The 17054-nt window shown below is 64.7% G+C and overlaps 1 protein-coding gene across 1 annotated transcript; it reads right to left on the reverse strand.

Moving 5' to 3' along the window:
• Window positions 1–5550: 5550 nt before the first annotated feature.
• LOC106737837 (major histocompatibility complex class I-related gene protein) lies at window positions 5551–16114 on the reverse strand. Its single transcript, XM_059731475.1, has 10 exons — window positions 15731–16114; window positions 12988–13412; window positions 12063–12326; window positions 10965–11237; window positions 10209–10502; window positions 9924–10010; window positions 9490–9516; window positions 9153–9191; window positions 8462–8496; window positions 5551–6854 (listed from the first exon to the last, which is right to left on the reverse strand). The coding sequence occupies exons 2-10, from the start codon at window positions 13307–13309 to the stop codon at window positions 6768–6770; spliced, it is 1428 nt and encodes a 475-aa protein (XP_059587458.1). The 5' UTR covers window positions 13310–13412; window positions 15731–16114; the 3' UTR covers window positions 5551–6767.
• Between the last annotated feature and the right edge of the window lie 940 nt (window positions 16115–17054).

Below are 17054 nucleotides of genomic sequence, written 5' to 3' on the forward strand. Positions count from 1 at the left end.
CCACACCGTGCACACCCCAGGGGAGTGGCATGGGGGTCACACAACTCCCAGCTGTGTGCGCGGTGGCAATGACACCGCATGCCTGAGCTCCCAGGACAAAGGCAGCAGGGCGCAGAGCCCCAGCCCGCAGTTGCAGCCTGCCTCTGCCCCAAAGCAGGCACATGTCCCCATGCCTCCCCCCTGCGCCTCTTGACCACCGGCCCCGGGGCCCCATTCACCCCTGCCCCCACCCCATGCCCTCCCTCACCACGGGGGCCTTGGTCTGCTCTGCCCCCATACCTCTTCCCTCTCCCCCACTCCCCCCCCTCGTACGCCAAGTAGACGTGGCACGGCAGGTGCTCACATGAGAGCAGCTCTCGGCGCCGTTCTAATTAACGGCCCCCCGCTCCGCTACAGGGCGTGTGCATAGACGCCCCTAGGGATTTTTCACCAGCTGCTGACATCTACCTCCAGCCAGGAACTCGGGAAAGTCACTGAGCGCTGGGGGCTGTCATTGAAAGCAACCTGCTCGCTCACTAGCCAATGCTAAATTCAACAAGTTTATTAAAAGGGAAAAGTGGAACAACGGGACTCCCCCAGCAAAACCTTCACCATTAACCTTTAACTCCAGCGCCAACCTGACCCCAGTCCCAGTGAGCGGCAAACCAGCCCAAGGAGCTGCCCCTAGCCCAGTCACTGCACAGGGGAGTCTCCCCTGAGGCTCTGCCACCGCACCGCGTTAGTGGCAAGCTCTGGGTAGGCACGGCCACCGCGGGGGCTGTTGGTGCCTGCTGCCAGGGCTCATGGACTTACTGAAACCTAGGGAAGTGGGGCAGAAGGGACCCCCAGAGGTCACCTAGTCCAAGCCCTGCATCACCCCGATGCAAACCATCCCATCTCACCACACACCATAGACCTAGCACCTGAGCCTGCCACGACTAAAGCAGGGGGATGGTGGCCGCCACTGTCCTGCTTTTATGAAATATCATCAAGACACGCTCCAGGGATTCCCGGGTAGAGACCATGCCCCCGCTACAGAGGAAGGCAAAACCCCCACGGTCCGCATGTCAGTCTGCCCATGCAGTAACATTTCTCCTTGACCCCAAATGCAGCGACCGGTCTGACCCGGAGCGAGGGGCAGGACCCCCCAGCCAGGACCCTCTGCTTTGCTCCTGGCAGGAGAACTGGCACAGCCCAGGTCAAGTCCCAGCCTCAGCCGCAGCAGCACTCGTGCCTTTGGAGAAGGCTTAAAACAGCCCAACACACGAAGCCATCACTATGCCCAAATCCTCCCCTCCGGTGGCTGTCCAGCCGGTCCTGGACACCTCCAGTGATGGAGAGCCCTCAGCTTCCCTGGGTGTCTCTTCCACGGCCTTGCTGTTCTCCCAGGGAAGAAATGCTTCTAGACAGACCATCTATGTTCACGGTGCGGCAACTTTGTGCCATTGCTCCATGTCCTCTTCTTTGCAAGGGCCGCTGCCCTTCTCCTGGGCTCCTGCCAACTCTGGCAGCCCAAGTGGCAAGGGCTGGCTAGCGAGGGCACGGGGTGCTGGAGAGCGCTGCTAGGGCGCGATGCGAGGAAGCGCTGCTGTGGATGCCACCCCCTGGGGTCCCTGTTGCTCTGCTGGGGGTGGCTGCCGCCTGCCCACGGTGCCAGGGGGTCTCGGTTGCTCTGCCGGGCATCTCTGCTGCTCCTCCACGTCACTGCGGGTATCCGTCGCTCCTCTGTGCTGCCAGCGGTTCCTGCCGGTTCTCTTCAGGCTGCCAGGGAGCCCCGGATCAGTGCGGCCCTGCCCTGTATCAGCGGGAGGCTCAAGGGTTTTTTTCCCAGCTGCTTTTCCTACAGTACTATAGTGTAGTATCACGAGAGCACTGTACTGAGGAGGCATACAAAAAACTAGAACTCTTGGTTCCAAAATGATACCTTTTATTAGACCAACTGGGAACTGGCAAGACAATTGTCCTCTTCTGCAGGCTTTCGGGAGCAAAGTCCCTTCATCGCGCTCTGGGAAAAGTGTAGATGGTAGAAGATGGTAAAAAGTCCCCGTAGGTCGGAAATAAACTTCATTTTATTAGGATGGGATTATGGGGCAAAACACTTGTTAGGCCACCCCGGACTTAGTGTTGGTGCCACAACGGGCCTGTCCCCAATGCCCCCGAGCAGAGTCCAGCCCAAAGCACCGTTTGGCTGCGGGGGGCCTCCTGCACGCTATGGACCCAGTACACTTGGCCTCTCTACACACCAGTACACTTGGCCACTTCCCCTGTGCCCCACCCCATCACCACTGTCATGAGCTACTTAGCACCAAACATAACTATGCAGCGGCTGGCTCTGCGCCCCTGCAGCCCCTGCCCCCCAGCCCTACCGGTGCCCCGCCTCCCGACCCGCAGCCCCTGCCCCCACCAGTTGTTTGCTTTTTTCCAATTGGGGTGATCTCCCCGTCGCCCCGATCCGGGACACAATCGCCTCTGGATCCTCTCTGCGAGGCCGTGCACCTGGTCCATCCCGCCCGCCCTGTGCGGGGTGCCCCCAGCCTTGCCAGCCCGGGGTCCTGCTCACCGGTCGCCCGGCCGGCTCCGCGCTGTCCGGTGCCCAGGGGGCGAATGCGAGATCCCGGCTCTGCCTTTTATGCCTGGCGGTAGCCGCAATTCCCCTGCTCTGTCCCCGGTGTGCTAGCCCCATCGCTCTGCCCTGTCGAAGGCCCCGGTATTACTTGGTAGCAGGGCTCGACGCAGGGAAGCAATAGAAGAGGAAAGGGCACGTACACAAACCCGGCAGATCTCTCGGACCAGGCCACCCTTCGATCCGAAACCTGTGATTGCTGAGAAGCAGGAACCGGGCTGCGAAACCTCTCCTTGCCGTCAGCTGATGCCATCTCGCGGTTTGGTGGGAAGGATCGGGAGAGTAAGCCGTGTCGTCTGAACAGCTGTTCTTCTCCTGAATGGCAAAACCTCCCGCTCAAGCCCGCGCCGACGTGACTGCGCTGTGCAGCGGCACTGCGCCTCGAGCAGCGAGACGGGCACAAACAAGGCACCGCCATGTGCCGGTACACACGCACACATGCACACAGAACCCTCGTGCCACACCATACACACACACAGACATACAACCCAGGTACCAGCACTCATGCACACATGCACAAGTGCACACACACACACACAGACAGGCACACACACACTCCCCAGACCCTGGCGGTAACCCCCATCGTACCCTGACCTGGCTGTGGTGCCCTGCGGGGCCCACCAGGGGGAGCACTGACACCATTCCCCTCCCCCCCCCCCCCCTTCCACGTGTGCACCATGAGCCACAGGAGGGCGGCACGTCCCTGCCTCGACCTCCCTGCTCCACTCCGGTGCCCGGGGCAGGACAGGCCCAGCACCCGCTTGGGGGAAAGGCAGAACTGAGGCCCGCGGGGTCAGGGGACCTGCTGGCGGCTAGAACAACCGGGGCGCATCTGGGGCCTGTTCAATGAACCGAATGCATCAGGGCCCGGCGGGCGGGCGGGCGGGGAGTGAGGAGGGCTCCTAGAGCTCGAGCGGAGGCCCCGGGCTGCTACAGGCGTCGCTGGAGCCCGAACCTTGCTACTGCCTGGCTCCGGGGCGCGTCCAGCACCGCAGGCGGTCCTGGTTGTCCTGCAGGCGCAGCCGGAACGTCACAATGCGGCGTGGCTCCAAACTCCTTCACCCGTGGCCCACGCAGGGGAGTGGCCCCTGGGCTGGGGGGGGGGGGGGGGGAGCTGGGTCCAACCAGACCAGTGTTATTTGTGACCCTGCTTGCTTCCTTGGAGCTCTCCCGCCCGGCGCCGCCCCGGCCCCACCTGCCAGGGCACTAGCAGGCTCCGTCTCTCCCCGCCTCGAGGGGCTGGAGACACTCAGCGCTGCGCAGGGACCGAGGTTTCATTGCATCCGCCCTAAAACCTCTTGTGCCCCAAAGCGCGGGTCCTGTCCGACACACAGGAGACTGTCTACCAAAGTGTACAAGCACAGACCGCCTTCCCGGCAGCACCCTCCTAGCCAGCATGGATGTTACCAGCCATATACCGACACCCCCGCCAGGACGGCATGCCAGCCTCCGCATGTGCTAGGAGAGACGACCCAGGCATTACCCAACTTATACACCGCACCCTCGCACGCCACAGCTTCGCTTTCAGGAACCAGCACTTCCTCTGTGGCCACAGCTGCAGGCACCAAAACCGCCCCACAAGACGCCAACCTTTTTCTGAGCTGCTGGGAAGAAGTGTGCCTCAAGACCTGCACAATCGGACGAATGACCCTGAAACGGAAAGGCTCCTTTTCAAGGAGCGATCGCCACAGGCCAAGCACGGGCTAGCTGCAGAGCGCCTTCTCGCCAGGGCCGCCCGGCCAGGGAGCACTTTCTGTCCACCGCTCGCTGAGCGGGATCCTGCGCCGTGCACAGCTGGGTGCATTGGCAAGGCGTAGCGGTTGCTCACGGGGCACCCCCCGAGTGTGGCCGTGCACCTCCTGCGAAAAGGCACTGCCGACACTGCCGGCAGCGCCTGTGGGTGGGCACCACTCGCCACCTGCCTCCTCCTCGCCGTCAACACCGCCAGCAGCGTTTGAATCATAGAAGTCGGGTCAGAAGAGACCTTGCAGATGTTCAGGTCCGACCCCCTGCCTGGGCAGGAAGAAAACTGGGCTCATATGACCCCAGCCAGGTAGGCACATACCTACCCAAAATTACCAGCCTAGGCACATGCGCACCTATCACCAACGCAAGCACCTCCACACACCATACAGACCAAAAGAAATTAGACCAGAATCAACTACCAATACCTGCACACCCCATACACCTACACGGGGCACTGATTTGTGTATGATGCACACGTTGACGTACATGTATGTCAGGTCTCATACACAGCACCCACCTACACATACACACAGGTGAGTTCCTAACTGGGGTCTTGTGGTGTGTGTGTGTGTGTATGTGCTTGGTGTACTTGGCTACCTGGGGGAAGCTTAAGGTAAGGGAGACAGCGTGAAAGGGTAGGGGGTGAAAGTCGCCAGGATCAGGATGAGACTAGAAAGAGAGCTGGGCTGAGGGGCCGAAGCTTGGGGTTACTTTAGGTAACTGCTGGTGGAGCCGGAGATGAAAGTTGCCCGTGCTGGGATTAGAACCAAGGTACTGGAGGGGAGTTGCGGTAACTTAAGGTTAATTGAAAGCAGAAAGCCAGCAAAGGAAAGGAGGGATGCTGGGGACAAGCCCAGAGGCTGGAGCCGGAGCAAGGAGGCTGCATGGGAGCCGAGAGGTATGTGGGGAGAGGAAAACCGGGAGTGGGGCGGTGGTGGGGGGAGGCTGGAGAGCACAGAGAGAGAGGTGGGAAGGAGGCAGACAGGGATGGGGAGAGGTGGCAGGAGGCAAACAGCGGCGGGAGCGGGGCTGAGAGCCTGCAAGAGGGGAACAGAGGAGGGGCTGAGAGGAGCTGAGGTGGCAGGAAAGGGGAGACACAGCTGAGAGATCAGGAAAATGCGGGGCGCTGGGGCCGAGAGACAGAGACCGCGATTTGAGACGGGGAAGGGACGGGGCTCAGTCAAACCCACCCCAACTCGGGGTTACAAATTCCAGTGGTTTTATTGAACGAATTCTATAAAATCACTATTTCCATTACAGTGAAGTGTACATAGTTTATAAAGTATTATAGTCACTAAATTCACTATACAAACTATAAATTCAGTATAAAACAGTAACATTCAAATTTGGGGGCTGTGTAGCGTCGATGGGCTCAAACTGGTGATAGGTGTGCATGAACCTAAACTAACTATTTTGCACGTGTGTGTATCTGAGCTGGTAGTGTGAGTGTGTATGCCTAGTATGGGTGTATGCACCTAGTCAGCGTGTGTGTGCTTAACTGATGTTTATGTGTGCATGTACAATTGTACACCACACCCTCCTGTCTAACAGCGCAATATTGAGATCCTGAGCGTTGGCCTGACCCCTCAGGGCAACAGTCAATGCTGAGGCCAGGACCGGAAGGGTTGAAGGGCCGGGGGCTACCACAAGAGATGCCCAAGAGCTGAGGGCCTGGGGTCCCGACTGGCCTGGAGGTGGGCCAGGGCTAGTAGCCAAAGGTCCCGGGGCGACCACAGCAAAGCGGAAGGGGCTTAAGGAGCTATACTGCCCAGTATGACGGTGGATGAGACCGCCTGAGGGGAGGGATCCAGGTGGGGGTCAATTAGGAGGATTCTGGGGCCCAGTGTGCGGGCCGATATTAATGATAACATCGAGATGATGCCATCTGTGAGGCTTGGGCTGCGGTGTAGGGGAGGAACGGGGCCGCAGATAGCACCCCCTGGCATCAGGGCAGGAAATGGGCAGCCTCCCACTTAGTAACATCTACTAATTAAATAATTAACATCGACGTGGCGGGAGAGAACGCGGGTGGTTGGCCCAGCAACAGGTGGGCAGGCTGCAGGGAAGGCGGCCCCGAGGAGGCCCCTGTTACAGGGAGTATAACTTAACTTACCCAGTAGTACTTGCAACCACTTCCCAGGGACACAGACAGCAGAGAGAAAGTCAGAAATGGCTAGGGGAAGGGGAGGAGTGTATTTTTAAACTAAAAAAAGAAAAGAAAAACTGGGGGTTTCTCTCCAAGAGAGCCAAATGTCTTGAGGTAGAAATGAAAATGTGCAGGTCACAGAGGAGCCCAAGAGGCCATGAGATCGCCTGGTCGGAAAAGCTCGTGCTGTGCAGTCAGGCCCCAGTAAAAGTGCAGTCTCTCTGTCCCCAAGCTGTCTGACGGGCAGCAGGACACTGAACCGTTTCCTCCTGGTCACGATGTCACACGTCTGGCATGCGCGTGGGCAGATGAAAGGCTCTCCCGGGCAAGGCGTTTCCCTCTGTGAACCTGCAGTCTGGGCTGGAAACAAGAGGCAGGCGCTCGGGGATTCAGTGCGGTGCAGCCTGTCGCCCTGCGGGGGTCGCTGTCACACCTCGCCCCCTCGCCGTGGCACCGCCGGTGGGGTTTGCGGGCGGTCCGTGAGCGCAGCTGGCCACTGCCAACGCTGCCGGCGGGGTCTGTGGGTGGTCGCCGACTGCGGGCCGGTGCTCGCCACCCTGCCCCCCCTCCCCCGCCGACAGCGCTGCCACTGCCTGCGGGCATGAGCGCCACATGCCTGGCGGCTGGGGGGGGCAGGTGGCAGAGACAGCAGGAGCACAGTGCCAGTAAGCAGGAGCTCCCAGCGCTATACGGGGGGGGGCTGGTGAGCTCTCACCAAGGGCCGGTGCCCACGTGCAGCCGCCACACCAGCCTGCACCCCCTGCGTATCGCCCCTGCCTGCAGGAGCTCCCCGCTTAGCACCACCGCGCTCCTGCCCCCGACAGCGCCCCCACAGCCCGCCAGAGCTCGCCGTGCCCCCACCCTGCGGGCACGCGGCATTCATGGTCCATTACCCCGACCGCCATTATGACTGTTGTCATCTTATGTCGTGGGTCTGGGACTGGTGCCAAGAGCTCCACTTCCCTACGCCGGTTGGGCTGCAGGGCTGCGCCGATAGGGATTTGGGGGCCAGTACCGATTTCTAAGGAGGCAGAGCAGCCAATACCGATCCGATGTCTGATCCGCAGCCCGGCCGCGGAAGAGCAGCGCTCGGCTGTAAGTGTCCAGGGGAAGGGGAGGGGGAAGGGACGCGGCGTCGTGGGGGGCAGGTCCAGGCCCCTGGGGGCAGAAGACACCGCTCGTCCTTGTGGCAGTCTTACCACCACAACCCAGTTCACGGGCAACTGGTGCCTCCCCACTCTGGGCGCGCACCAGCAACCCATCGCCGACATGGGCGGGTCCCCCGGGGGCCAATCACCACCCCCGCAAGTGCCACCTGCAAACCTGGAAGTGCCGCTGGTGCATCTCAGGGTGGGGGGGACTGGCCAGCGCTCCCCACTCCCCAGTCGCTGAGGGGCAATCTCGGGGGCACATGCCCCCCCACGCCTCCCTTACACACTGCCTGTGACCCAGTTTTGCCCCAGCCACACTCCTCTGCGCAGGAGGACTTCTTTCTTAGCTATGAAAACTTGGAGGTGATTCCAGGCACTGCAGTGATTTGGCATAATCAAGTCCTGTCCCCGCAGCCCCCATCAGACTCCACTCGGCTGTGCGGACAGCACACGGGAGATGGCAGCACCGGGCAGCCACAGACCTGGCCTTGGCTCCACCCTGGGTCTCTCCCTGCACCGAGGCAAGGAGATGCCCCTTCCCAACGCACCTCCCAGGGCGGTCCTCGGCACCGCGCTAGCTCTGCTCTGCTGCAGCCCCTTCCCCGGACGCGCAGGGCCCAGAGCCCAGGCTGCCTGGGATGGCGATGGACACCCCCGCTCCCCCAGGAGCAGAGGCTGGCACAGACCCAGCCACGCAGCTCCCCAGCACTCGGCCTCGCACCCGCCCGGACTGGGGGGACCCGGCTCCCAGGGCTGGCTCAGAGAGGGGCGGTGTTTCCTTTGGGTGACCCTCCGGCCAGAGCCCCTCGCACTTACCTTCAAGGCAGGAGTTGAAGTGGGTGTTGCTCCCTCTGCGGGGAGGAAGGACAGGCATTAGCCAGGTGTCTCCAGCCCCATGAGCTCCTCCCGCCCCTCCCTGCACCTCCCACCCCGCGCTCAGGACAGCCAGGTGGGCATCAGCTGCTGCCAGCGCGGCCAGGAGGCCCCTTGCACGCCCCCCGCTCCGCAGCGCCAGCGCCCAGGCACCGGCTGGCAGGGCCGGCCCAGCTCACGGGGGCCCCTGCTCCTCCCACCCCACGTCTCGCACCGAGGGGTGGCACTGCCAGGATCCCCCTGGCCCCACACGCAGCCACAGCTGCCCGCTCCACAGGAGGGAGGGGGAGACGTGACCCCAGCCCACGGGACACGGGGCAGGGCCGAGGTCGCCCCCCAGGCCAGGCGTCCACGTGCTAACAGCAGCCTCCAAGGACGAGGCACAGGAAAGCCCCCACCCCCAGGACCCGCCGAGCTCCCTCACTGGCACCCGGGCACGGAGGGTACAGACAGCGCCGGCGCCGCGACCCTCTTCCCTAGCCTGGCTCTTCAGCCTTCAGACCCCGGGGAGCCGAGAGACCCACAGCAGGACTGCCCTGTCCCGCCCTGCCCTGAGGCACTTCCTGGAGCCAGCTCACAGCCCCCACCTTTACCCAGCGCCCTCCGCTGTGTCATGCCCATCACACTCACTCACCCGAGAGATGCAAGCTTTCGCTCTCCGAGGTTCCACGAGCTGAGAGAGAAGGAAGAGCGGGTCAGAGCTCCCCGAGTGCGGGGACCGGTTCCCCCGGCCCAATGTCCCCCATGCCCCCACCAGCCCCCGCCGGCAGGACCGCGCAGACGCCAGGGCGATGGGCGCCTTGTGAGTGCCCGACAGGCCCAGGGCCCCGGGCTCTGCCCAGCCTCCCGGCACCGCCCGGCAGGTGCACGCCGACGGCGCGGGGCTGTGTGCGGCCGTCTGCGCTCGGGGCTGCTCCGCACAGAGCCGCGCAGCGCTGGTGGGGAGAGACAGGAGGGGGCTTCGCACTCACCACGCACAGGTTTAGTTCCCCGTCTCCCTGCGGAGAGAAAGCAGAGGTCAGGACTGCGGCTGCTTGCTCACCTGGGGCCGGCTCCGACCTGGGGCCACAGCCCAGCAAGGAGCCGCCTGCGCAGCGCGGAGCAGGGGCTCGGCCCAGGACGTGGGGCCCGGACACCGCACGGGGGAGGGGACGGGCCGTGGGGCACGGTCCAGGTGGGGCCAAGAGCAGCCCTCGCCCCAGCAAGGCAGCCTCGCAGCGCTGGCCTGGGCTCTGGCTGCAGCCGGCCCGGGGCACGAGGGCTGGGGAGCCCAGAGCACCGGACAATCCCCCGTCCCCCCCCGGTCCCAGGCACGGCCGTGATGAGCCTGCCCCGCTCCCTGCCCGCCCTCCCCAGCACCAAGCCTGGGCATGGCCTGGCCCCAAGGGCTGCACCCAGCACGTACGGAGGAAGTAACCAGCTGTGCCCGTCATGGCACCGACCAGCAACATGGCACCCATAACGCCACCCACAATCATCACTGGGTCGTACCCTGGACGAGGGAAGGGGCCCGTGAGCGAGGGGAACCCCCAGACGACCCCCAATGCTGCACGGGCCCCGCGCCCCGTCCCCATCCGTGCCCCCCGTGCCCTCCCACCCCCAGCTCCTTCCCCGCTCAGGGGGTCGGTCAGCCCCTCCGTCCCCTCCCGCCAGGCGTCTTCTCGCTCCCGTGTGCGCGGGGGTCGCTCACCCGCCCTGCCCTTGTCCCAGGCCACTCTCAGGGCTGCCCCCAGGCTCTCGTGCTCCACGCGGCAGGTGTAGTCGTGGTCGCTGCTCGGGTCCATCTCGATGGTGGCCCGGGTCTGGTAGGTCCCGTCTCCGCTGGGAAGGACCCCCGAGCGCCTCGTCTCCTGGGGCTGCGCCTGCCCGTCCTTCAGCCACACGACAGCCACATCCCGGGGGTAGAAGCCGTGGACCCGGCAGGACAGGGTGGTGCGTCCGTCCCGGGACGACGGCCTGTCGCTCACCTGTGCCACGGGACGCCCTGGGCGGGAGGAGACGCCCGTTACAGCGCCCGCCTCTCCCGGGCCGTCGGCACCCCTGGCAGGAGCCCACGCGCGCCCTGCACCGGGCCACACGAACCGGCTCCAGCACCCATTTCCGGCAGGAGCCGACGGCGTCGGGGTGGGAGCACGGGGGACGGGGGACACGGCTGTACTGGGCTCGGGGCTGCAGGAACGGGGTCCCATACAGCCAATCTCTGGTTCTGACACGCGGCCGGGACACGGACACCCGTGGGCTCTGCCCAGCGGGGAGGCCTGAGCAGGGCAGGGACGGGGGCACCGGGTCCCGCACCAGCGCCGGGGTCTTGTCCAGCGGCAGGACCGGGACGCAGCGCTCGCCACCCCGGACACAGGGGGACGGGGCGGGCGTGCCCTGCGGGGCGGGCAGGGGAGGAAGGGGGTGCCCGGGCAGCGCTGCCCTGGGCGGTGACACCGGGACTCACTGCTCTGCAGCGCTGCCTCCCCGTGCCGCAGGTACTGCCGCAGCCATGTGATGCAGGTCTCCTCCAGGTAGGATCTTGCATCCTGAAGAACGGCCTTCTCCTCATTCCAGGTGTGCTGGGTGCGCTGGGCCTGTGCCGGGGCTGCCACCCAGGTGCGCGTTGCCAGGTCATAGCTGATGAAGTCTGCCCCGTCGTAGCCCAGCTGCATGTGGCCTCCAGTGCTGCCGTCTGCGTGGAGCTCACAGCCGTACGTGAACTGGAGCGTGTGAGACCCTGAAACGCAGATCCAGGCCCTGGGTCAGTCGCGCCCCGCGGAGCAGGTGCCCGAGGGCTGCCGGGCTGGGCGGGGGCAGCGCCGACCCCACGGCGGGGCAGCGCGGGGACAGCTCGGGGGCTTCGTCTATGGAGAACAAGGCTGGGGGGACACAACCGTGGTCCCCGCGCACCCGGGGAAGAGCTGGTCTCTGCCCGGCTGTGGGCCAGCCGGCCCTTCTCGGGAAGGCAGAGCGGGCTTGGAGGCCACGAGGGCCGACCTCAGGCACAGCTCACCTGTCCGTGACACCCAGGGGCTGGGACAGGCTCAGGGAGCTGCACGCGACAGGGGAGGGCACGGGCTGGGGAGCTGTGTGCTGACCCCGGCAGGACAGACGAGAGCTGTTCCCAGCGCCATCGGGCACACGTGGTGTCCCTGCACGCGTCAGCCAGGGGACAAGGGCTGGGCACCTGCTGCCAGAGTAGATGGCTTGCGAGGAGGGGTGGGGTGGGCAGGTCTGCAGGCCGGGGATGCACCAGTCTCGGTCTCCTGGGCACAGCCCAGGGGATGCCACTGACACTGGATGGGTGTATGGGAGGGGGAGAGGGCTCCCTCCACAGCCCCCTGATGCCCTGGCTGGAGACTGAGCAGGTGCCCGCACCCCTGCCCCTGCGACTGCAGGAGGAGCCGGCTGCAGGGACACAGACCAGACATGAGACAACGCAACAGCCTCCCAGCTCCCCACCCCGCGCTGCTGACAGGCAGGTGTCTCCAACACCCTCATCATCACCCTCAGTGCCAGGGTCCCCACGGCCTCCTGCTCACACCTGCCTGCTCACACTCACCCTCGGTCTGGTTATAGTAATACTGCAGGGTGCGCAGGTTCCGTTTAAATCCCCGCTGCCAGGCCCGCAAGCTCATGGTTTCCCCCTCCCAGAAGTCTTGGTCGACAGCGCCCTGCACCCAGTCCCCGCGCGGCTCCTGTCTCTGCGTCTCGCTGTCGTAGTGGAGAATTTGCTGGTCGTCCATGTAGCTCACGGCAGTGAAGTGCGGCACGTCCGGGCTGGGGTCCGACACCGCCGTGTAGAGATGCCGGTAGGAGTGGGAGCCTGTGGGAGTGATGGTCAGCACTAGCGGGGCAGACACCAGTGCCCCCAGTGCTTGCTGCCCCCTCCCGCGGGGGCCGCAGAGGATGGACATGGGGCAGCGCCAGGCTGGAGCGGGGGCGCAGAGCGAGGGGGCAGTGGGGCCACAGGACAGGGCAGAGCCGGCCGAGTGTGGGGCAGGGACCGGGGAGGAGGGACAGGATCGACCCCGCAGGGCACAGGCCACCCTGGAGGGGCCACACACCGCATCCCACAGCCCGGTCATGCTGCCCGCACCCCCTGCCCCAGGCACGGCCCCGCATGGCCCAGGCACTCGGCCCACCCTGCTCCGGGGAGCCCTCGTGCGCCTGAGTCCGGGCTGGGGCCCTGCAGCAAGAGCCTGGGCTTGGCCCCTCAGACCGCGTCCTGCTCCAGCCCAGATGCAGCGGCCCGGCACAGCCCCACGGGGTCTGGGGTCAGTCCTGGCCAAACCCTGCTGCCCATCTGCCAGACCCCTGAGGGGATCTCGCTGAGACCGCACACCCCAGGGTCCCCGTGCAGAGCAGAGCGGGACCCCCAGCCCGGTTTAGCACCAAGGCCACCTTGTGCCCGGCCGTGCCCACACTCCCTGCATCAGACCCTGGCTCTGTCCTCCCCCCGGCCCCATGCAGGCACCGCCACTCACCGGCGCTGGTTCCCGGCACGGCCACAGCAGCCACGAGCAGGAGCAGGAGTTTCTTTGCAGCAGCTTCCTGCGGCGCTTCCAGCCGCTGTGCACAGACGTTGCAGGTGCTCCCGCGCAGCGACGGGCGCCACGGGCCATGGCGCAGCCCGCAGGGCGCTGCAGGGTCACCCCGCGGTGCTGCACCAACATCGCGGGTGCCCCTGCCCAGCGATGGGTGCGGCGGGCTGTGCTGCTGCCTGCGGGGCGCCGCACGGTCACTGCGCGGTGCGGGGGGGCACGGGCCCAGACCCCTGCATTCCCGCTGCGGCGCGGCCCTGGCCATCGGCTGCGGGGGACCAGGCTCAAGTTGGTGCCTTTTATTCCCGGTTCCTTTTTCAGAGCCGATCTACACCCAGTGCAAGCTTCTTATTCATGAATTGCACAGTCTAGAGAGAGAGACAATCTCGTTAGCTATGCATATTCACTAATTCATGTGTCACATAATATCCTGCACGAAGGACAGAGCCCTAAATGAAGATCAGATTAGGATGCGGTTATGGGGCAAAACACTTCTTCGGCCGCCCCGGACTGTGTGTTGGTGCCACAAGGGGCCCGTCCCGAATGCCCCTGAGCAGAGTCCAGCCCAAAGCATCGTTTGGCCGTGCCAGGCTGCCAATTTACCCCGTCCCCAGGCACTGTACTAAGTGTATGGGCTCAAATAAAGAACTGGGTTTCTGGGGTGGGATTTCGGCTGCAAATCCCCTCTGTGCCCCCCACACCATGCCTCTATGCCCTCTATGTCACAGGGGCTGTCCGGGGGAGGGGGCGGGGTGTCTCCCAGACATCCCTGACCAGGGTATTGCCCAGCCCAGAGCGCAGTTTGTTCGGGCCAAGCTGCCCCCTGGTATCCTGCCTTGCCCACTGTACTAAGGAAACGGTCTTGACTGAGGAACTGGCTTTTGGGCTGGGATGACAGCTGGAGATCCTCTCTGGGTCACCCCACACCTTGCCTGACCAGTCTTGCCCAGCCCAAAGCGTGGTTTGGCCGTGCCAGCTGCCCACCGACTCCCCAGCCCCGTGTGCTGTTGACACTGCTGCCCATAAGGAGCTGCCCTTAGGCTGGGATCCTGAGGCAAAACCCTCTTGGAGTCGTCCCCAAACACGGCCCCAAGACCAAGGAGCCTCCTGAAGAAATCAGGCAGGTCCCTGTGTGACCCACGGCTTGGTTTGTGTGACAGGGCTGTGGGTTGGGGGCAGACCTCGTGCTCCACCTCTGCGACAGTCACTTGCGATCCGCTGTTCCCAGCCCTGGACAGCGAATGCTCCAGACCTGGCTCTGGCACCCTGCTGCGTCCCCAACCTGGTGCCCGCCGGCCTCTCCCCTGGCATCGCTCCAGCACGCCCGCATGCACCCACGACTAGCAGGAAATGCGCAGGGCTGTTGTGTCACACCGGTTCAATCAGCACGGGGAGGGGAGGGGAGGGGAGGGGAGGGGAGGCGCCTCCTGCACACTATGTTCACCAGTACGCTTGGCCGCTTCCCCTGTGCTCCACCACAGCCGACGTACTGAGCCGCTCAGCAGCAAACAGAACTGTGCAGCGCCTGGCTCTGCGCCCCCGCCACCCCCCAGCCCTGCTGCTGCCCCCCACTCCCGACCCACAGCCCCCCACACCGCAAACCACTCAATCCCTGCACCCTCCTTTATCCAGGTGTTGGGGGGGGGTCACCCCCCTGCCCCCCTGGGCTCCAGGTCCGAGGCCTGGGCCTGCTGGCTGTGTGGGGGGCTGCAGGGCCGGGGGTGGGTCCCACTTTTGGGGGTCCCAGGATTTGCCCCTGCTTTGGGCTGTGGCCTCAAGGGGCTGGTGCCTGAAGTGGCCCAAGCAGCTCCGCTGCAGCGGGGGGTCCTGGGCTCATGCACGTTGGGGGGCCAGGGTGTCACAGCTGGGTATGAGGGACCCCCCGCCCAGGGGGTAACTAGCTGGAGCTGGGGGGCACGGAGGGGGTGGGAGTGAACCTTCCCCCCCGGCAGGCATTGAGGGGACATTCACACCCGTGTGTTGTGCACACCCCCACACACCCACGGCCCAACGCCCATGATCAACACAAGCAGCTGCACAGCTCGGCACAACCACAGCCCGCAGTCGTGCAGCGTCACAGTTAAAAAGGGAGGGAACAAGAAGGACTTTGGACTTTGTGGCTCCCTGCCCTGGCGCTCCCGTGCCCAGCCTGTGCCCTGCAGACGGGAAACCACGAGGTGCGGGCGCAGCGGGGCCCACGGGCACCAAGGGCCGAGGCTGCGCTGCCCCCAGCCATGAGCCCTGGCACCCTCCAGCCCCAGCAACCTGTGGGGCACGTCCCAACCCCCCCCCACCACTGCTGCCAGACTTCAGCGCTGGGGGTGATGTTGGGGGAGGGGCCAGCACCCCCAAGCCTCCCATGTCAGCCCCCCAGCCTCGATCCCGTCCTGCTCCCAGCCCCCCCATCAGCCCCACCCCTTAAACTTGGTGCCCCAGCTCTGCTCCCCCCCTCAGGCCCCCATGTGCCCCAATCCCCCCAACTCCTGCCCATTTACCCCAGATCTGCCCCCATGTACTCCCTTTTCTGCCTGGCTTCTTTCCCCCTCGCTCCATGCCACAATACGCCCCCATGCAGCAGGGGGGCTGGGGGAGTGTATCCTGCCCCCTCCTAGATACGGCACCCAAGTCCTGGGCTGGGAGCGGGGCACCGGCAGGGCGGGGGGCAGGGCTGGGGTCGGGGACAGACCTTGCGCTCCACCTCCGCGGCAGTCCCTGGCAGGCGGCTCGTCCCAGCCCTGGACAGCGACTGCTCCAGCCCTGGCTCCGGCACCGCCGCGTCCCGTCCCCCACGCGGCGCCCGCCGGCCTCTCGGCTGGAGCGCTGCAGGGATGCCCGCACGCACCCGGGACTAGCGGGAAATGCGCAGGGGCGCTGTGCCGCACCGGCTCATCAGTAAGGGGGGGTGGGGGGACGGGAGGGGCCTCCTGCACAATATACACACCTGTACACTTGGCCACTTCCCCCTGTGCTCCACCCTACTGCCGACGTCACGACCTAGTTAGCAGCAAGCATAACTATGCAGCAGCTGCCTCTGCGCCCTCAGCCCTACCGGTGCCCCCCACCCCAGCCCGCAGCCCCTGCCCCCACCACTCATTTGTTTTTTTCCGATTTGGGCGATCTCTCTGCAGCACCGATCCAGGATGCAATCGCCTCTGGATCTCCTCTGCGAAGCCCAGCACCGGCCCCACAGAGTTCCCACGCACCCGCCCTGTGCGGGGTGCCCCCAGCCTCGCCCGCCCGGGGTGCTGCTCGCCGGTTGCCCGGCCGGCTCCGCGCTGCCCGGTGCCCAGGGGGCAAACGCAAGGTCCCGGCTCTGCCTTTCATGCCCGGCAGTAGCCGCAGTTCCCCTGCTCTGTCCCCGGTGTGCTAGCCCAGTCGCCCTGCACTGTCGGCGGCCCCGGTATTACTGGGTAGCAGGGCTCCGACTCGGGCCCATGTCGCAGCGCCCGTGCAGGGCATCAATAAGAGAGGAAAGGGCACGTACACAAACCCGGCAGATCTCTCGGACCAGGCCACCCTTCGATCCGAAACCTGCGATTGCTGAGAAGCAGGAACCGGGCTGCGAAACCTCTCCTCGCCTTCAGCTGATGCCATCTCGCGGTTTGGTGGGGAAGAATAAGCTGTGTCATCTGAACAGCTGTTCTTCCCCTGAACGGCAAAACCTCCCGCACAAGCCTGCGCCGACGTGACTGCGCTGTGCAGCGGCACTGCGCCTCGAGGACCGAGACGGGCACGAACGAGGCACCACGACGTGCCGGTTGGCCTGTGCGAATAGGGAATGATTCAATTCGGGTTCGGATTCGGCCGATTCAGATGCCAGCGATTTGCTCCGGAGCTCCGAATCGGGTTCCTGCTTCGATTCGGCCGAAGCGGCTCCAAAGCTTCAGCGCCGATTCGGAGATTGGGCCATAGGGTATAACGGGGAATCAATGAAATACCTATAACTTTGTTGGTTTTTGTCTGATTTAGATGGCACTTGCAGGGGTGGCAGCCTCTGCTGACAGCATGAT

The sequence above is a fragment of the Alligator mississippiensis genome, chromosome 7 (genome assembly GCF_030867095.1).
Source record: "Alligator mississippiensis isolate rAllMis1 chromosome 7, rAllMis1, whole genome shotgun sequence".
NCBI lineage: Eukaryota > Metazoa > Chordata > Crocodylia > Alligatoridae > Alligator > Alligator mississippiensis.